This window comes from Morus notabilis, unplaced genomic scaffold, assembly GCF_000414095.1.
Source record: "Morus notabilis unplaced genomic scaffold, ASM41409v2 Scaffold498, whole genome shotgun sequence".
Classification (NCBI taxonomy): Eukaryota; Viridiplantae; Streptophyta; class Magnoliopsida; order Rosales; family Moraceae; genus Morus; species Morus notabilis.
The window spans coordinates 289,842-310,799 of NW_010358720.1; the positions used below are offsets into that span (position 1 = coordinate 289,842).

The 20,958-nt window shown below is 37.7% G+C and overlaps 4 protein-coding genes across 4 annotated transcripts; 2 read left to right on the forward strand and 2 right to left on the reverse strand.

The window, feature by feature from the left end:
- Positions 1 to 59: 59 nt before the first annotated feature.
- On the forward strand, positions 60 to 1,041 carry LOC21397050 (chitinase 10). Its single transcript, XM_010093130.2, has one exon. It carries the CDS (start codon positions 102 to 104, stop codon positions 966 to 968), a length of 867 nt encoding a protein of 288 aa, XP_010091432.2. The 5' UTR covers positions 60 to 101; the 3' UTR covers positions 969 to 1,041.
- A 2,185-nt stretch (positions 1,042 to 3,226) lies between these two features.
- LOC21397051 (auxin-responsive protein IAA30) lies at positions 3,227 to 4,806 on the reverse strand. Its single transcript, XM_010093131.2, has 4 exons — positions 4,394 to 4,806; positions 3,790 to 4,031; positions 3,487 to 3,586; positions 3,227 to 3,345 (listed from the first exon to the last, which is right to left on the reverse strand). Exons 1-4 carry the CDS (start codon positions 4,597 to 4,599, stop codon positions 3,291 to 3,293), a joined length of 603 nt encoding a protein of 200 aa, XP_010091433.1. The 5' UTR covers positions 4,600 to 4,806; the 3' UTR covers positions 3,227 to 3,290.
- A 2,930-nt stretch (positions 4,807 to 7,736) lies between these two features.
- On the reverse strand, positions 7,737 to 11,036 carry LOC21397052 (protoporphyrinogen oxidase 1, chloroplastic). The gene is made up of 9 exons (XM_010093132.2): positions 10,579 to 11,036; positions 10,250 to 10,438; positions 10,026 to 10,110; positions 9,590 to 9,737; positions 9,405 to 9,485; positions 9,118 to 9,289; positions 8,774 to 8,933; positions 8,558 to 8,661; positions 7,737 to 8,168 (listed from the first exon to the last, which is right to left on the reverse strand). The coding sequence occupies exons 1-9, from the start codon at positions 10,978 to 10,980 to the stop codon at positions 7,869 to 7,871; spliced, it is 1,641 nt and encodes a 546-aa protein (XP_010091434.1). The 5' UTR covers positions 10,981 to 11,036; the 3' UTR covers positions 7,737 to 7,868.
- Positions 11,037 to 13,508: 2,472 nt separating this feature from the next.
- LOC21397053 (meiosis-specific protein ASY3) lies at positions 13,509 to 19,892 on the forward strand. The gene is made up of 11 exons (XM_024162401.1): positions 13,509 to 13,659; positions 14,457 to 14,540; positions 14,904 to 16,640; positions 16,753 to 16,930; positions 17,468 to 17,608; positions 17,691 to 17,754; positions 17,853 to 18,002; positions 18,089 to 18,147; positions 18,691 to 18,825; positions 19,222 to 19,313; positions 19,590 to 19,892. Exons 2-11 carry the CDS (start codon positions 14,511 to 14,513, stop codon positions 19,650 to 19,652), a joined length of 2,649 nt encoding a protein of 882 aa, XP_024018169.1. The 5' UTR covers positions 13,509 to 13,659; positions 14,457 to 14,510; the 3' UTR covers positions 19,653 to 19,892.
- The last annotated feature ends 1,066 nt before the right edge of the window (positions 19,893 to 20,958 follow it).

Here is a 20,958-nt window from a genome sequence, read left to right on the forward strand (position 1 = left end):
CGATCAAATATCAACTTGCACTCATCTCATGAGTTATTGTTGTGTGTATATATACATATAACTTATAAGGCAAACAATTAAGGAAGTAGCAACATTTTGACATGAACATGATCATGATCCACAAAATGGCATCATCAAAAAGATCATGTGTACGTGTCTTGTGTCTTATAACTCTAACTATTTTGTCGTGTCTTGCATGGCCGGGAATGGGAACGGGAACAAGATCATCGTCATCTCCCACTGCCAGATTGATCTCCGAACAACTTTTCAACACTTTCTTCCTCCACAAGGACGACTCTGCCTGCCCCGCCAACACCTTCTACACCTACGACGCTTTCATCACCGCCACCAAATGCTTCCCCAGATTCGCCTCCACAGGAAGCCTCTCTACCCGCAAGCGCGAGATCGCCGCCTTTCTCGCCCAGATCTCCCACGAGACCACCGGCGGCTGGCCCACCGCCCCTGATGGGCCCTACTCGTGGGGCCTCTGTTTTAAGGAGGAGATTAGCCCACAGAGCGACTACTGCGACTCCTCCAACACCCAGTGGCCCTGCTCCCCCGGAAAGTCCTACAAGGGCCGAGGCCCGATTCAGCTCTCCTGGAACTACAACTACGGCCCAGCCGGCGAGGCCCTGCACTTCGACGGCCTCGGGAGCCCGGAAGTGGTGGCGAATGACTCGGTGGTGGCCTTCAAGACGGCCATTTGGTTTTGGATGACGCCGCGGAGGCCGAAGCCGTCTTGCCACCAGGTCATGGTGGGGGAATATGTTCCGACACGGGATGATGTGGCGGCTAACCGCACGGCCGGCTATGGGCTGGTCACCAACATCATCAACGGCGGTCTCGAGTGCGGGATTCCCAACGACGCACGTGTCAACGATCGGATTGGTTACTTCCGAAGATATGCTGGCCTCCTCAATGTTGACACCGGACCTAATTTAGATTGTGAAAATCAGAAACCTTTTTAGTTGATCTCATACTTGTTTCTTTACTTATGTCAAAGTCAAAGAAAAAAACAATAATACGTAAGACCTCTTTTTACTTGAGTTCTGTTGCCCTGCATTAATGTGATCTTAATTGTCTAGTTAACTTGCTTGTCTGCCAATGAAATAGATTAAAATGTGTCATGAATCCGACTACGATCTAGTGTAAACCTGCCTTGGTCAACTTCCTCCCCCCCCTTAATTATGCCATTTTCTTAGTGTTTCTACTGCTCAATTACTTTATGATTATCTGACTTTTTTTCTGAAGGTTTTAAGAATAAAATACGTGTAAATTATTTGGTGGAGTGATTACTAACCTATAGGAAAGGGTCAATGGAGAAAGAACGCACAAAAATTAATTACGAAGGAAAGAGGGAGGATGACGAGGGATAAAAACAAATATTTTTTCCATTTTTTTTTCTAAAAATCTTTTGTTTTAGTAATGTTCTCCCTCCACTAAACTAGCGTATTAAATTAAAAACCATGTAATATTTAGTACATTATGAGGACCAACTATATTACAATGAAAATTAATTTAATTGAAAGAATAAATTAAATTGGACAATTTTATCTAAAACAAAAATGGTTTAAATTAAACTTAAAACATGAATGACAAAAAATATAATAAAAAAATTAAATGCATTAATTTTTAACATATTTTTACGTTAACTCTTTAAAAAATATTACAACACACCCTAACACAATTTTTTATTATAAAAAAAATCAAATAAAAAAGAAGAAAAAAACAAATTTAACATAGGGGTAGTTTTGATATTTTTCATTAAAATTTAATGGAGTTTTAGATAAGAAATATTACTGTTATTAAATTCAGACAAGAGATGTCACTGTAATTTTAAGAAAATATAATCGATGTCACTATAATAAGCCTTTTTTTATTCTTTTAAAAAAATAGTGAGGGTATAAAAAGCAATAATTGAAAAGTACAATTTAATTAATTCATGAGAGATTTTAGGAAGGGTTTTTTTTCGTGGTTTGATATTGTAGAAGAGATCATTAAGGGACGTTTCTTTCCTATATAAATCTCAAATTTTAAATTATGATTCATGATTCTTTATAATATTTTTTCTCATAAAAAATACACGTAAAATAAGAATGATTTTGAATCATGATTCTGAATATATAAATCAAATGTCCTCTTAATTTGTTAATTATTGTTTGTTCTTGTTGAAGAGTAGATTGGGATTGTAGTTACGTATTCGTTTGTTAATAACAACTTGTATTTTTTTTTTCCCACCAAATAACAACTGATAGTTAATATACTCCGATGTTCAGTTTAGTAGTTAGTTTGTTTTAGTCTACACGTGTTGGTCTCTCATTGGTTCGACTGTGGAAGAGATTCTTCTTTTGACTCGGTTCTTTTTCTCTATCCAAACTTTTGAGAATTTAGTCATTTACTTATAAGTAAGGTTTTTTTTTTTAATTATTTTTTTATTTTTATTTTTAACTTTTATAATGTAATTTTTTATCAGGACAATAACTTACATGTTAGTGTTAGTTGCTTTTTATAGGTAGATAGACATTTAACACGCCTGCCAAAGGAAAAAAGCTTCTTTTTTTTCTTCCTACACTACAAATTATTTCGATATACTTTTCCTGATGTCCAAATTGAGCAAAGTTTCTTATTATACGAAATAATTATAAGAATATAAAATTATTATTAACTCACTTTTTAATAGTTTAAATTTTTAGAATAGAATAATAAATTAACATAATATAAGAGATCATTGTTCAAATGAGTTGAATTGATCTATAAAAAAATATAAAATTGGTGATTCCTGACGGAACACCATCTTGCGGAGGTATATTAAAGGTAAAAATATTTAAGTTTCATATCGTTTAAATACAAATATAATCATAGTCATATAAGAATATTAGACCATCCTACTTAAATATGTCAATCTTTAAAGACATAAGTCCAATAACTTATAAAATGCCGTGAGGTTTTTTTTTTTTTTTGGTGCGGATAATTAGTGTATTAAACAAGGTAAACACACAATTGATGAACTCCAATCTCAAATCAGAGACTATAAACTCTTCAACTATGTTACTTGTTAGATGATTAGTGAAAAAAATTAGGATTGTGGAACATACGCCAAAAATAGGAATTATCAACAGTTGTAAACAAGAAGCTGGTAAATCGTTTTCATTAAGATTAAAGTTCTTTTCGTTTCCTTTACAGGAGTACTAGAGAGCTAAGGTATGTCTAAATATTTGATTCCTCTACGTGATGGGAACATATTCATGTAAGGATGTACATTCGAGTCCGCAACCATATTCCAACAAAAATCAGCATGGGCATGCCCTCGAGATCTTTAATCTCTTAACAGCAGACAGGAACATCCTGCAAAATATTAAACATATATTACGTATATTTAGAAAATTGAGTGGTCAAGAGAATCATATATTTATGTGTGTGTGTGTGTGTGTATGAATATTGCAGTTAAAAAAAGAAAAAAAAAAGAAAAGAAAGAAAGAAACTTACTCCCAAGGAACGTCTCCAACCATCAACCAATCCCCTTCCTCGTCTTCATAGGTTAATATTTGAAAGTCGTCGCACTTCTCTGCATCCACATCCGCACCCCCTGTTTCATTCACAGGTATCCACATTAATTGATTCAAATAAAACTAATTTTAATTGAGCTTCTCTCTGTCCAATCAATCCCATAAATAGCTATTAACATTGTTGTGACTGAAGAAGTGAACAACATAAAATACATGTATGGTTAATTAATTAATTAGCAGCCAATTAGCAATAAGGATAAGGAAGAATAAGCATACGACTTACAAAGAATGTTAGTGTTGAACATATGGTCAAGAGTGGTAATGAGGTCGTGGTAACCATGGTGGGCCAATATATCAAGCTTTCTGCCGATGGGATGCCCTTCCATGTATACCTTCACGTACAGCCTATTCCCATTACTCCCATTGCAGTAGTACTCTTGATTAATATCACTTCCATCTCCCACCGTTGGATTAATGGTCGTTGACGGCCAACTGTGATCTGATAATGAATATTGCATTTGTTCCCTATAATATTAACATGATATGTTCAGTTCAATATTGCGAGATTTGATGCATGAGAAAATAATATTATTAAGCAGAGTGATCATATAATATGGTTCATTAGAGGGAACCAAAAACTCGTGAAAACCGGAACATTATTAATTCAGAGTAGAAAGGAATATCTATTAAAAAAATAAATAAATAAATAAAAATGAACCTTCTTGGTGAAGAAGGGTTAATTAGGAGGTATGTATGAATTATATATTTATATGGAAGAGGGATAAAGAAAACCACAATTAACAGATCCTAAAGACTAACTGAAATGTTCTACCTGCCAGCCATCATAATATCATGAATTGCAGGATCAACAACATGTAAATGAATACCTCGGAATCATGGAATGGTTAATTAAGCTTGTGTGTTGTTGAGAGGAGGCTGAAATGCTGAGACCAAGGTTAAGATCTGTGCCGAGATCTCTTCTGTTGAAGTGGGAATTGTTGCTACTACTTTCATGACCAATACCAATACCAATACCGATTGAGGATGATGAAGAAGAAGAAGAGGTAGAAGCACCTCTTGCTGATCTGCCCATTGTGTCGTTTGTTGTTCGTTTTTAGTTAGTTAGAGAGAGTAGAGGCATTCATCATATTCATAAGAAGAAGAAGAAGAAGAAGAAGAAGAGGATTGAGGAGGAGGACAAAGACAAAGAGAGCCGCCACCTCGTCCTTCTAAATAAGCAAAGCAGAAGCAGCAGCCAACAGGTGGTCAGAAGTCAGGAGTCATGAGATGAAGGCCTTTTTTTTTTTTTTTTTTTTTAGAGTTCGGAGACAAACACAAAGCCAAATCTGAATTTGTGTTTCGAGTTCAGGAGGCATCTTCTTCACATTACTGCTCCCCTTCAAATGTTGTCGGTTCAACCGACAATGGCACGTGTTAATTAATTTCTTGACATTAATTAAATTAATGCTCATTATTAAAGTTTTCCTGCTACTAATTGGACTTGTGTAAGTTGGATTGGATGCAAATGTGCAATGTGGTTCCTTCATGTGAAAAAGATAATAATCAACCATAATTACAAATTCAAAAGGAACAAAAAAAAAAAAAAAGGAAAAGAAGAAAAAAGAAATTGTATGCTAGATATGGGTACAGTCCAACATGTAGAACAATGATTTGCTTGAGATTTGGTGCTCATGTCAATGACTTTTTTTTTAATCTTTTTTTTTTTTTTTTTTTTGGGGCGTGAACAAAAAATGCTTTTAACCTTGTTTGTAAAATGTACGTACCTACTGCGGCAACAAATTTAAACAAAGTTAACCGACACTCGGACGCTGGCTGGCTGTTACTTTTAAAAAGCAACACAAACACCAACACTACTAGTATTATAGCTCACAATGCTTTTAAGAAAGCTCTACTTTTTTTTTTTTTAACTCAACAAAACAATTAATTCAAACATGCACGTACGATTATTTGATCTCCAATATTAGAAACTCACACTCACACATATATTACAAACTCATCTATATATATATAGGTATAAAATAATTTGATTAATGGACAAGGCGTTGGGGATATATATTGGTAACAGAGGGTGCGTAATGTCATCAGGTCAATTAAATGAATGTAGACTATAGTTTTGTTTGTGTGCATAAATAGTGTGTGTGCTCATTAGCCATTGCCCTTTGTGTTTTTTGGATACAAAAGCATCGATGTGCGGATCACACATTTTACATTTTACATTTCACATTTCACATAGGGAGGAACAAAATATTTTAAAACAGGGCTGCCACATGTCTAATTGTTTCCGTTTCCAAATCGATGTTCAATGCATATAATTATCGTGTTGCGCATGCATGCACGGGGGTTTTGGGTTTTAGAGAAACTTACACCCCCCCTATCCCTTCCCTATTATATAATAATCAATTATTGTTTATAATACATGTATATTATACATGTAACAACATAACTTTATCATAACATAAGTATGTATTTATTTTTTTATTCTCTCGAGCATAACATATGTACACTTACATTTAAAATTGGTGTTTCATTGGACTAATGCGATTTTTTTTATTTTTATTTTTATTTTTGGACACAGTCATAGATGGAGAGAGAGAGAGAGAAATGAATAATAAATATTGTGCCTTGGCTTCTTTAGTCGTTGCATGTTACACGCAAATCTGCTAAACATTTTTATCAAAAAAAAAAAAAAACTACTAAACATGTATCCTCACACACCTCCAGTTTTGGAGACAAGCAATCAACTTTAATAATTATGGCCACAAACAAAAAGTGCACTCACAATCTTAAATCCCAATTCATTCAACCTCTTGCTTCCCCACGTGTACCTTGCATTGCCTCTTTTTTTTTTTTTTTTTTTCCGCCTCTATTCCATGAGAAATTGATCGTCTTCTCGGTTTCTTTCTCTCTTTTTTTTTTTTTTTTTAATTTATAAAAGAAACCTCTCTCTCTTACTATCTATCTAGTTTTAAAGGAAGGGGAGGGAAGGGAACAAGAAAAGATTGCATAGACCTAAAGAAACGGCAACTGGGAGGGCGAGTAAGAAAGCGGAATTTAGAAGCGTGAAAAGAAGATGTTCCCCACCATCCCTACCATGATGTTGCTTCAATTACCCATCCTCTGTTTTCCGGTCTCCTACATCATGCTATGCTGCACTCTACCTACCCTCTCTCTCTCTCTCTCTCTCTCTCTCTCTCTCTCTCTCTCTCTCTGTTGTTGAAACCTTAAAGAAAAAGGCCTTCTCTTCAACAATTATCCCTCTTTATACATATATGTGCAAAACTGTATTCATCATTATTTATCATATAACAATAGAATGTAAATAATGTAATTGTTACGTGATAAAAGGTAGTGAAATTATCAAATTCATACTATTACTATACTGCTCACATATGTGGTGACTGATTGATATATCTAGCAACTTCTCCCATCCGATTCCCAACCGATCATCCCTTGTTCTCTCTATAATAAACTTTTTCTTTTTTTTCCAAAGAAAATAAAAAAGTAATATAAAAATTGGTCAAACTAGGATCTGCTTTTAGCATTCGCATATAAACATGTCTGCGTGACCTGGCCCCACATTTACAACACCAAATTTGGACTCTTCTACTTTAATTTGCGGCAATCTTGTTTTGTTTTGCTGTCCTTTTGTCAATGCCAATTGCCAACTAATGCAAATTTTGTTGTGTTGTGCCTATGCTGTGCGAGTCCCAATCCCCTAACTTGTTTCGAGAAACCCTAGTAGTCGAAGAACCTTCTATCAATAAGAATTAAGAAGCAAATCAACTCTCTCTCTCTCTCTCTCTCTCTCTCTCTGTATCAATATCTCTCTGACGTCCGTTTATATACAATCCCGCCTCCCTTTAAAGTTAAAAGCTTTTACAAAGTAGAAACCTCTTTCGGCGCTACCTAGTACGTTACTAACTATGCTAAGTAGCACTACCACCTCTCTTTCTCTCTCTCTCTCATCTCTCACTTCGAAACACTCCCGTGATCAAAAGACCAAAATCGCTTCAATCAAATTTGCTCAAATCCATTTTTATTTATTTAGTATAAAAAGAGCTGTTGTCTCGTATTCCACCTTTCCGTTTCAACAATGTTTATCCATATTAGCTTAGAACTCATCGCTTATAAAATTCTCAACTTTCTGTTTCTGTGGAGGTTCCCTAAATTTTGGAAGTAGGATTTTCAAAACTGGCATTATGAGCAACATTTCAAAATCACTGTCACGACCTCAGTTAATGCAAATGAGAATCTACATCTACGAATGCAAAAAATGTGACTACCTAAACGATTTCCTCAAGTTTTACTTCGACGCAAGAGTTAACTAGTATCCGAAACTAATCATTTATATGAGTACTGCGACAGAAAACTTGCCACCTCGGCTGCGACATCATAAGCGCCCTCAACGCATCGGCCCAAGGCCACACCTGATACGTAGTTGCCACCCAAAAACAGCCCCTGTAATCCCGCATCACTCAGAGCAGCTTTGGCCGCATCAAGAGTATCCAAATGCCCGATCAAGAATTGTGGAATGGCTTGTGGCCACACTTTCACGCCCAGTGCAAGTGGATCCTCTGCGTTGGGTCTTATCAGGACTTTTCTCAAGTCCCTATCAACTGCTTCCACAAGTTCATCCTCCGTCTGTCAACAGATAAACGACCCTTCAAAAAGCTGAACAGACTACAGAGTAATAGAAGGTGGCAAAAAATATGAACTCTTCAAGCAAATCTATACACAAACGACACATAAACATAGATTTTCATGTTAGATCTCAAGCTGGAATTACTATAATGAAAGGTCATTTATTCAAAGTACAGAATAAGTGGCATGTCTTCAAGAGCCTAATCAATTTGTCATGTCATTAACCAACATTTTTTCCCCGTCATACCTCCTCGACAATTTATTAAAACCACAAATCTGAATATGTTATCTCTTCAATATATCACCAGACCTACTACCATCAAGTTCCACTAAATATGATGAACTACCTCTATCGGATCACATCAGAACTCATTTAAGATGTTTCTCACCTTGGACAAAATCCCAGGGTTGGTGGCCCCTCCAATGTAGTTTAGAAGCAGTACCCTTCCTGTAGGTGCCCGGTCAGGAAAGAGAGATGAGCTGTATATAGTTCCTGAAAAAAAGAAACAATAAAACCCGAAGCAAAATTTGAGAAGAATGAAGATCCTTGACATTAAGCATAAACTCACAGTACAACTACAGTTTTAAAACCATGGAAGATTCACCTAAAATTTCAACCCCTTGGCTGCGCGGATGCAATTGACCAAAACCCTTGAGTTCCCCATCTATCAAGCATTCTGTCCGAATTGCATCCTTCGGATATGAAACCGTCACAGATGCTACTGGTGGGTAATAAAATTTTGACAGTGAATCTGCAGCAGCCGCCTGCAAAAAAAGAAAAAGAAAAAAACGAATAGGAGGGAAGCAAAATGACTGGATATATCATCCTAAACTGACAAATACAAACGAGAGAAAGATTTTTATTTTTGTTAATTCTAGAACAAAAATCATCCAAATGTCCAAAGGCAAAAATATCCAAGAAAAAGAAATACTCAGGAAAGAAACGTACAGATAGAGGACGCAATAAACTACTTGCGACGTAGGAAGGAACAGTCAAGATAACACTTTTACTCAGTAGGGAAACCGATCCTTCTGGCGTTTCATATGTCAAATTGTAGCTTCCATTATCCAACTGACTAATACTAGAAAGCTTCCAAGATAGTTTCACTTTGCTACCCAAACTGACAAAATAAATAAATAAAAGAATGCGACTTGTTAAAATAAAATAGCAATGCCCCAGAAGAATACAATCACAGAATCGAGAACCACTAAGCAGGGGTTACAAAGGGTGCATACCCTGTGGAAATTGCATTTGGTAACATAGCAAGTCCCTTCCTGAAAGATCCAACTGTTTGGCCCTTTGGTTTTGGTAGACGCCTACAAAATACGACTGAAATTAGGGCATTGGACATGAACTTTGTAATCAAAATAGCGAGCAAGATAAGATAAGCTTGAATGGAAAACGCAAAATATGTATTTACGGATCTCGAGGTGGCTTGGGAACTTGATTTCTCTCTTGGATTGCTTTAAAAGTTCCACCTATGATACTACCTCCAGTTTGCTCTAGCTTCCAGACTTTCCCAAATGCTGCTTTCATGCTTAGTTTTGAAGGATCACCGGCATAAACACCTAGATGTGACAAAAATTGTCCAATTAACAATGCAACCACCACAGAGAAAAGTTAACAATTTTAGAATACTAAGAAAGAGATACTAACTAACAATAGCATTGCACTGGAAACCTTCCAAATTAGTGCAACTGCAATTGGGCAACTTATTGAAACTTAGTACGTTTAGAACTCCGACACGATTATATACTAAGAAATCTTAATCCTTAATAAATTAGTAAAGAAGAAACATAAATTTACTCGGAGCACAGGACAATGACATTGATACAAGTAGAATCGATTGTCCTGACCTGAACAAAAAGGCTCAATCAAGCGTTCAAAAACCTCATCGCCAAGATTACGGCGAACAAACTCTTCAACTGATTCCTCGCGTCCCTGTCACCTTTGTCAAGATTTTATGAGAAATGAGAATTCTTTCATCTTCTTCTTCTTCTTCATGCCAATTGCCAAGAAAGGAGTGGAGAATCAAAATCTTATATAATTCAAAGGAAAAGGAAAAGGAAAGGGGACAAACTGGAGGAGGAGAAGGGCGAATGCCAAGAGCACCAAAACCAGCCCTGAGTTTGCCGGGGATGCTCATCAAATCAAAGAAAGGCAAATCAGTGGGTTTGGAAGGAACTGGTCTCAGCTTCCCATTCCACAGTACAAACCGAGGTGCATTTGGATCCCCCAATACCAGCTCTTCTTTCAATCCACTATCCACCTAAGAATTAAGATTAACAACAACAAACAAGGAGATTAGATATTTGTTAAGACAGAGAGAAACACAGACTCCTTAACAATAATAATAATAAATCCCTTAACTATAATGATGATCATCATCAATTAGGAGATTGGTTTTACCGCCATGGTGAGCATGGGATCAGAGGGCTGGAAACTGTTGGGGCCCTCCTCCCAAAGATAACCGTCCCTTTCGACGGTGGTGATGTTGCCGCCGACTCCAGGGCCGGCCTCGGTGACAATGAGGTTAGGAGCGACGCCGGCGTGCTTGGTGGCGAGTGCCTGGGCGATGCAGAGGCCGCTGATGCCGCCGCCGACGATTACGGTGTCGGCGACTCTGGATGGCTGGCCGTCGATGAGGTTGGGCAGAGAGCGGAGCGTGTCGGCAATGGAGCATCGGAATTTGGGAGATACGGATTTCGCTGATGCTGATGGTAAGGAGGGGAAAGGGCGTACAAAGGAAGATGGACGAAGGTCCACCGCTGCAAATGCAATGGAGCTACTCATCATCATGCAGGAGTTCATTCCTCACCATCAATATTGCAAAATCCGATCAATATTCAAATATAATTTGCAATGCTACTTTGGCAATTGCTATCTCTATCTCAATCTCTTTGCAATTCAAAGCCCCAATCTTGATTCTTCAATGGGTCCCACTTCCCCCTCTCACTCCTGAGTTCTGATCCCCTACTCTCTATTCCAAGGACACTTCTGTGAGCCTTTCGTTACTCATCCATCTTACTCGCAACTTATTATTTCTATACGGACCTTTCTACCCCTTTAATACACGTACCTCTCATAAATCAAAACTCATTTATGTACACACAAATATACTAGGGTGTGTTCGTTTCATGGATTTGGTTCGAATCAGCCTAATTTGAGTCAGCCCAATAACTCAAGTCAATGTTCATTACACCAACTACCCCACTCTGACTCGAATTGTGATCCGAGTTGAGCGAATTCAATGGAGGCTTGAATTCCATTAACTCAAACCTGACTTTACAGTGTTTCTGCTCTGCACAACTCGGCAAAAGCCTATTGATTCCCTCAAGAAGTTACCGTTGCTGTGTTTTTTTCTCTCCTCTTCCTATCGAAAGCTCTCTGTCGTTTCCCATAATCCACAGCGATGGAAAATTACAGATCTCTCGTGTGATTCTACCCCCGTGACTTCGAACCTGTCACTACTGAAATCTGCTCTGCACAACTCATCAGGCAAAAGCCTGTGGGATTCCCTCGCGCCTTGCTTGTGTTTTCTCTCCTCTTTCCACCGAAAGCTCTCTCTGTCGTTTCCCATCATCCACAGCGATGGAAAATTGCAGATAAAGCTCTCGAATCAGCCCAGGTGAACTTTGACCCAAATCTCTCGTTTATGCATGTGGGTAGAACCTTTTCAACAGTCTTCTTCACTTCCCCCAAAACGGAGGAACTATGTGGTAAAATCTGCGATCGGAAACCTCCGTTGGCAATTGTTCTGAGCAGATGTGTCTGTAACTGGCGACCTCCAACCCAAAATCGCCGTCATCGGTGGAGAATCTCAAGGTACCGCTGTCGGCGAGGGAGAAATTGGGGTATTCCGAGCTCATCTAGCCGTGGGTTCTTGGTGGAGGCGCACACACGTTCATCCACTGGGTCGAATTCGGTAAGTTCTCTCACCTTTTCCTTTCAACGATTTCTCTGTTGGTGGATGTGAGAATCGGTATATATGCTTTCTGGATGTCACAAGAGCTCATCTTATATTCACAATTATGGTTTCCACATGCAACTTTTATGCCCAATATGAATGCTTTTGATTGCTTACCACATGTTTGATAAAAATACCGCAAAGGAACAATGGACTGGAATTGCTTGTTTACTCAGTGCATTGCTATAGGCTGCTAGTATTCGGCTTGTGGACTGAAACTTTGTCATGATTATTGTTTCCATTACTGATTGCCAAGGGGCTCTGTATTCCCCTACATGCCATTTATGCGGCCACAACATATTGAAACCGCATGGTTTACTGTTCCGTGGAGAAATGTTCATATATTCATGCTGGGATTAGGTCATATATTGCTTGTGGTTAGAGCTTTGGCTGCTAGTATTAGACCATTGTGGACTGAAACTTTGTCAGATTATTATTTTCATTACTGATTGCCAAGGGGCTCTATATTCCATTACATGCCAATTATGCGGCCACAACATATTACCATACTGGCTGCCTAGGGCCAATTCTGCGGCCACAACATAAAAGTGCACGAGGCCTAGGGCCTCGAATCTGCTAGTCCAGAGTTCCAAATCAAAATGAAAATCAAAATTCTACATTACCATACTGGCATAATTGCATATAGGGCAATGTCAAGAATATGGCAATTTGAACTTATAGGTAGTTGTGAATCTAGCAATTATATTTGATTACTTTTAAGAATATTGATAAGAACAAGGGAATTGAATCAAGAGAATAGGAAGAATGGATCTTTTGATTATCAACAAGAACTACACCCAAATTCTAATTTGTAATTCGAATAAGATTCTAACAAAACACCCCCCAATTCCCGATACAGACTCCAACAAAACTTGTCTAAGTAGAAGCTTATCAAATATTAAACCAAAAACTAATTGATTACTAATCTACTAAAACGCAAAAGAGGAGATAAGCACACCCACCCACAGCTCCATACCCCGGAACATATGAAAGCAATCCAACCGGAACATATGAACTTGATTCCTTATTATTATTATTATTAGAACAATTAGTTGAGACTTCTTTCTTCAATTAAATTGTGATAGCGCTAATTACGGTTTAAATTCAGGTTTTTTATAGCTAAAAAAATACTGATAAGATTTTTAATATATATAAGAAAATGAAAATAGTAATAAATTGTTCACCAACATTAAAAATAAAAAAATTTCACAAAAAAATTAAAAATGAAAATAAAAAAAGAAAAAGCTACAGGGGTAATATGGTACTATCATCTGAGTTAAAAGTGTATGCGCAGTGCGCACACCAGAGTACAGAGGCGCGATTCCGTTTCGAGAAAGCAAGTCACATAAGCTTCTTATTTCGCGCCTTTTTTTTTTTTTTTTCTTTTCTTCCATTTCCAATTTAATTCAGTTTCAGCAAATTTTTCATTTCGAATCTCCTCTCTCTCTAGGTTTTAGTCCCGCCCAAGCAAAGTAAACGGAGCTCATCCATCGTCTCCGACGATTCGTCTCCGTTGTATAGCTGTAAGTCATTTCATTGATCTTTCTTTCCCCAATCCATCTGTTTCTTTCTTTTTGCATGTCATTTGTTTGGATTTCGATTCGTGCTCTTTCAGTTATTTTCTTAGATTTTATTTTCGATGTTCTTCTACTCTTGACATGCTTCAGTTGTCTCTAGGATTTTTATCCTTTTTTTTTCGTTCTTTTTTTTTTTTTTTCAAATTTTAATTTGAGGTAGATTTGCTGATCATTCTCAGATCTAGAGCCTGAAATCATGGCAGATTGTGAGTGCCAGGAATTCAATTCATGGTGATTTTTGTTTTTCTGTTTTTCTATTTTCGCTTCGATGTTCAAACTACAGGAGCAAATATTTTAACCGAAAGTAGATCGTGATAACGAGGTTTTTCCCAGTCGTTTATGAAATTCCGATTACGCAAATTATACTCCGAAATTCATCTTGGTAAACAGCTTAATAGCATCATTCAAATGTCCGTGATTTTCTTCAAACACAATTGTTTGGTCGCTGATAAAATTGAAGTGAATTATTAAATTTAATGATTTTTTTAATTCTGATTTAATATTTTTTGTCCTTTTTTTTTCCGTAATCAAATTATCCTATATGTGTGTGCGTTTGTGTATGTGTGTGTGTGTGTGTGTCTCTATATGTATTTATATGTTTATTTGTTTGGGTATATGTATGTGTGTGTATACATATTATTGCTGGTTTTAAACAATATTGAGCTTCAGAACTACTTTATTTCTCTCTTTGTTCCCAGTTTTTGTTGATTTATACTAATTTTTCCTCCCCACTGACTGTCCAGGTTAACGCCACCACGAGTTATTGATGGTTTGGTTTGCCTAGCAATATCGCAAGGATGCAGGTTGACCCACAACAATTGCAAGATGTAAGTAGGAACAATCTTTATATCCTAGCTAATACTGAACTTCTGATAGTTACCGATTACATTTCAAGAGTCATATGTTTGTGTTGTCGTTTGGGTTGCTTATGATGTATATGGCTATGATTAGCTTATAGGTGTTGGCTTTTGTTTCCAATCATGTGAGATAAGTTATAAAGATGGATTCCATCATTAAATTTTTTTTATTTATTTCTGTACTCTTTCTTTGTTTGCACTTATCAAAACCTCAACACGATGCGTTGTCGGATTATGTGAAGGCATTGACGTGCGAGAGTAGAAATTGAACCCAGCTCCCCATTAAAGCAGTATATAATTTCTAAGTTTTGACAATGCTGAATATGATTTCAGGTTCCAACACGCCATTGCTGGAGTTTTGGCAGTATTAATCATCCATCTAGCCAGTCCAGAAAGATTTCAATCGGAGTTATGGTAGATTCGATACCGAAGAAACCATCTGAAGCTTCAAAGGAAGGTGACATTGCAGGGCTAAATGCTGTAAGGGTAAAGAATGCAAGCCACTCGGTGCAAGGAAAAGGCAAGATCGTAGAAATGACAGCAACCAAGAAAACAAAACAAACTGAAGCAACAGAGCTGACAAACTCGCCATGGATTTCAACCAGGCAAAAAGTAATCACTTCAGAGACCGTTCCTTGTCCAGGACGAGTTCCTGATTTAGCACCCAGTGGGAGGCGGGGCGAACTTGACGGAGCCAAGGATGCAGCAGCAACATGTTCATTTTCCACGAAGCATGCCTCAGCTTTACAGTCTGATGATGATGTTAGTCAGAATAAGTTTAATGGGGTTTCCTACAAAAGGAAAGGAAGGAAGGACGGAAGAAGAGAGAGCGTGAAGGAGTTCACTTTTGCAACGGTGCAGGATGTACTGAGGCCAGATGAAGAAGTGTTAAAGGACAAAACGAATACAACAGAAAATGGAAGAACTGAAACTCTAAGACTGAAGCTCCAGGAGATATTGGGCACTGTTTCATCACCCAATAAGTCTCCAACCTATGAGTTAGGTGGCAATGCTGCAGAGCCGGATAAAGAATTTGAGAAGATGGACGAGGCAGTTGTGAAGCCTAGACGGATTTCTGATAAGCAAGAGAAGAAATTTGATCAGATGGCCGACAATGATTATTATTCTAACTCTCCAACTCGTGGGTTTGGTGCCAATATGTCAAAGAGAGATAAAAAAGTTGATCAGATGGGAGATGCAGTTTTCAAGCCGAAACGGGGTTCTGATAAGCAAGAGCAGAAACTTGGTCAGAAGGGTCATAAACCATACAAGCTTAGACAGAACTCTGATACAATAGAAACTGAGTCCGACTCTCCTGATAATAGAGTCAGGAGACCTGTGACTCGTGCTCTGACCCGGAAGAGGGCTCCAACCAAGGTACAAAAGAACACTACAAAGAGCGGTCAGCTCTTTGGTTACAAACTGAAGCGCCAAGACAAGAACATCCACTCTTGCAAAGGTGGATTTCCCAGAAGGCTACATGCTGCTGTCAGCAGTAGTTCCCCCAAGGCGACACAACAGAAAAATGATAAAAATAATTCGAGAGTTGAGCCACGTAGGTTATTTCACGAAAGGGATGTGGCAGATGTCATTCAGAAAGTAACTCAAGGGAGTGAAACACTACTTCCTGCTCAAAGAACATCTTCATTTGGCAATAAAATGAGAGATCATCTTGAGCCAGAAAAGAAAATCCCACAAGCGAGTTCTTACAATACACCACGGATAAACGACAGAGATAATCAGCACGTGGATTTTGACAGTCCAGAAAACATAGACCAACGTGAAGAATTTGGTGTGCCGTCTGCGAGGAAACAAGAACACATTGTTAGCCCACTTGTAAGGAATGCTGTAAACTTACAAGATCAACAAGAAGACATTGATAGCCCACCTGTAAGGAACGATGTAAATCTACAAGATCTCCCAAGTCCAACTCTAGGAATAAATACACCTGCATCAAGTGCTTCCCTTGCATCAACGCCGAAAGTAGACCGTATGGGAGAAATTTGTGGTTTCAGGGCACTGCAAAGAGAAAAATCAGACAGTGATGACGATGCACACAGGAAATTTTCTGTATCCTTGGGTAATTTAATTGTCCTTATAAGATATTTCTGTAGTGTTTCTCTTTTTAAGTTGGATTTGGGCCTTTTTGTTTTGCCTTTTGCCCTTCCTTATTGAACTTCAGGATGCTGCAAAGAAGCTTAAGGATTCTCTGAAGGGAAAAACATCACCAAACATGGAAGAGAACGATTCAGAAACTCGTCTCTCTGAAGATGCAGAAACTAGTCTCTCTGAACCATCATCTGATGATGGGCACTCGGAGAGTTCTGAAGATGTTTCTCCCATAACTGATGATTATAACCGTATGTTTTGTTTCAGATGCTTATTTCAATTGCACGATGAGGAATTGATATAGAACTTCTACTTCCTTAATCATGTTAAGTTCTCACCAAAAAAAAAGTTCTCTACTTGACCTTCTTTGTGGTAGCATGCGAGGAAGATGTAAGAAGCTAGAAGTAGGGTGCTGTCAACGTAAAACTTGTTTGCTATGTAATAATTAGAACTTTTAAAGACATTGCATTCCTTGGTGATGTCTTTTTTGTTTGTTGACCTCTGAGAAGTTTTAGTACGTTACTCCCATTGCAGGGTAGCTTGTCATTGCTTTTAACCTTGAATTTTGTTGTTTTATTTGATAAGCAGTTAACTTTTGACTTTTTTGTTTTTAAGAAGCCATCGACTATGGAGCAAAAAGATCGAATTCCAAAGTTTGTCATTGATAAGATCTATGAGTCAAAAGTAACAACGGACTTGAATGGTGTTCAAACGGCAGTTGAATTTGACAAAAAACTCGTGATAATGCCTTGACTTGGAAATTTTATACAAGTTATTATCCTGTTCAGGTTGCAGAGAAAGCCTCACATTATCTCCGGAAACAAGTCCTAAGAAAATGAAGTTCATTCCTCGTCCTGCTAAAAGGCTCCGCAACCATGACATCAATGTTCAGTTTGATCAAATCAATACCCCATCACTCCCTATTAAGGGTAAAACTTCTCTGATGATTTGTCTTTATCTTGCAGACATACATCTTAAAAGTATTATGTCAACCTCTGCACATATTGGCAGGGAATGGAGAAAGCAAATGGATACCAGAATCTTCAGGGCACAACCAAGTGGATGGACTAACTAGGTTTTACCTTGTTTTCTTCTCCGTCAATTTGATAAGGAATACCTAGTAATTTTTGTTTTGACGTTGTGTTTGTGCTTTTCAATGTTTCACTTCGCAAGGGCTGTTGAACAGTTCGCATTGGAATTAGAAAAACTTAAAAGCAAAATTAAATTGGCGACTAGCAAAAAGTCCTCCGAAATTCTGATGTCTGTTGGCCAAGATGTACATCTGAAATTGCAGAATGTGGAGTCCCAAATTCAAACAGACATGTAAGGAATTGCAACCTAATCTTTGTAGCCGAAATAATAGCACCAATACTTACAATTCCTGAGGTACTTTCTTTGTGATCTTTCAGGGGGAAGCTAAAAAACCTCAGTACATTAAAGCGAAAAAGGATGAAAACGAGATTTGAAGGTAATATAGTTTCTCGGTCTAGTTTGTACACTTTTCTAAATCAGTGCGCCTTTGGATTTATTTATTTATTTATTTATTTAATGGATGATCTAACAGTTTACTGACACGAGATCAGCTATAGACGCTCTCCATTGGTTCCTAAGGTTTATGAGAGGCAATAACTTTTACTAGTAAAAATAGTACAATCTTGAGATATTTTTCACGATACATGAGTTAAATTGATAACTGTTGCTTATATAATGGCTAATGAATGGAGCAGAAAAATACATATGCATTGACTGAATTAGTATTTCCTTCTATAATCAGTCACTGCTAACCAAGACAAATAATGCAATGTCATTGAAGAATGCATTTTGATATGCAATGTCAAATCTTGTTGAGTGATTTCTCAGCATCCCCACTAAAAGGTTTATATTTTTTGAAGGCTTTGTGGGCCATGCAATTAAAACATTGAATTTTCGCACGCATCCATCTACGTATGATATTTTTGCTGTCGTTGAAGATTAACCAGGTATTTAATTATTTTAATCCCCTGTTTTGCAGAGCAACAAGACAAATTACGACTGATATATGAAACGTTCAAGGAACAGGTCAATGAACATCTGCAAGATTGCAAAAGCACGTTTGAAGGGCCCGAAGCGGACGAGTTAGAGTTTAAAGGAACTCTGGAAAAGCGAAGTGAGTCAACTTTTGTGGCTTCTTTCTTTCTTTGGTTGCTTCACACACGCACACGCACATACATAAATAGACGCTATCTAAATTTTTTTGGTCTATAAGTATATGCGTAGTGAGCTAAACTATGATCATATTGCTAAAATCTTGTTGCACGTCTATATTTATTTATTATTATTTTAAATTACTACTTACGATCGTGGAATATTTAGCCAGTGATTCTACTGCTTTTATGACTAAATTGTATCATGCAGTCATTAAATTATGTGCATTGTCATGGTAAACAAATATTGCATTATTTTTCTCTTACTTATTTAAGAGAAGGAGAAAAAAAAAAGGGTTCTTATGACGTACTCGTGTATGCTCTACTTAATACTGGTTCTTTTAAATTATAATATACAGAAACATCACATCAAAAGCTTCTCTTGCAAGTGGAAGGGGCAATTGAGACCACACTAAATGACGCCCAAAGGAAAATCACGGCAACCCATGAGGCAAGTTTGTCACTTATATTAATTCGGAAAAAAAAAAAAAAAAGGTTTTAATTAGTCTTTCTTTGTTTCCTATGTGCTGTTAGAGGGTGGAATATTAATTTCAACCTCACTTCATAGAGCCTTGCTCACAAGACAAGTTTTGTTTTGGAATTAGATCCTCTTCATCTTTCTTATGATATTATTTTCTCATAGTCCCACTTAGCTCAAGCATTTGAATTCGAGTTTCTGCAATTATCCCAGTGCATAATTTGTGTAGTTGTCCCAATTCATTTGCAGTTGGCGCGGGGAAAGATGCTTCAGTTAAAGCAAATTTTAGCTTTGTGTTTGAAGGAGAATTAGACACGAGTCATGACGGCTGAACCAGGAAGCTATGAACGCGCTTAAATCTCGACTTTAAAGGAGATTAGTAACCTCTTGCATTTTAGACCTAAACTGCTTTGAGCATTATCTTCTTCTTCCTCCTCTTCTCTCCTTTGTTTCTTCTTGATTATACTAATAATTGTGAGGACAGGGCCAACTCTACAATTTGGAATCTTATTGTTCTATGATGTTGATAACTTGATCATATGATTTCATATGCATTTGCTATTGCTTGTCCAGAAGCAAGCAGTTACTGTTGATTTATCTTTCCATTGTTTTTTTCTCCTTCTTTTGGATTGGGCTATTTCTTTTATACTGTCCAAAGGCACTGGGGGTACGTACATGGATTGGATTGGATTGGATAGGGTCAATAGTCGAACGTTCACTTTCGGTCTTTGTGAATCTCGACCTCATTTTTTAAGTAATGGCTGGTACAGTGCCTACGTTGAGAATATTATTTGTGTGGAGTCTGAAAAAACGCGACACGTAAAAGTGTTGGGATTTCTACATTTGGATGGCAGTTAATTGGTTATGGAATTTCAAGTGTCTCCAGAAGAATATGCACCAGTTGGGTCTAGACCATATTGATATCAATTCGATTCAAATTCGTATAGAGATAGAAGGAATAGAATTTGAATTTGGTGCGCTTGGCAATAGAGAATCCCACCAGTCGTTTTCATAAAGAGATTGTGGATTGGGGAAATCCAGGTCGAGTCGTTGTCCGTTGCCTTGGGTGGTGTTGTTTTCTGGGGGTAAAGAAGAACATGAAAGGAGAGACAGGAGCACCTGAATTCCACGGGAGAAGCACGTGAAGGGCAAGCTTTTTCTTGCGTGTTTCTGTTGCTGCGCCTGCGATTGGGTGTTTGAGGTGAGGTGTGGGCCCACAAGTGTCAATCACAACCACAAGGAGGAGGAGGAGGTGGCATTGCCTTTTGTAAGAATTCCGAGTTTTCAGATGATGTGGGGCTCACGGACCACGTGAGTATCCATCCTTTGAGATCGTTTTTCTTCCTTTTTTTTTATTTTTTTATTTTTTGAGTGGGCTCCATACTTATTTGGACCCTACAGAAGATAACAGCACAGCCCAACTAGTTTCCAAGCACAATTATGCAACCATGGACTCCACATGGCAATAGCTCCTAAGTCCTAATAACATCTCGCGCTGCTATCCGATGTAGCCGTAGCAGCTAGCATCGATCTTTGAGCGATTACCTTCAACTTCATATTATGATATTTGGATTTTGGACCACCAATAGGGTATAGAATGACATTTATTCATTAGTTT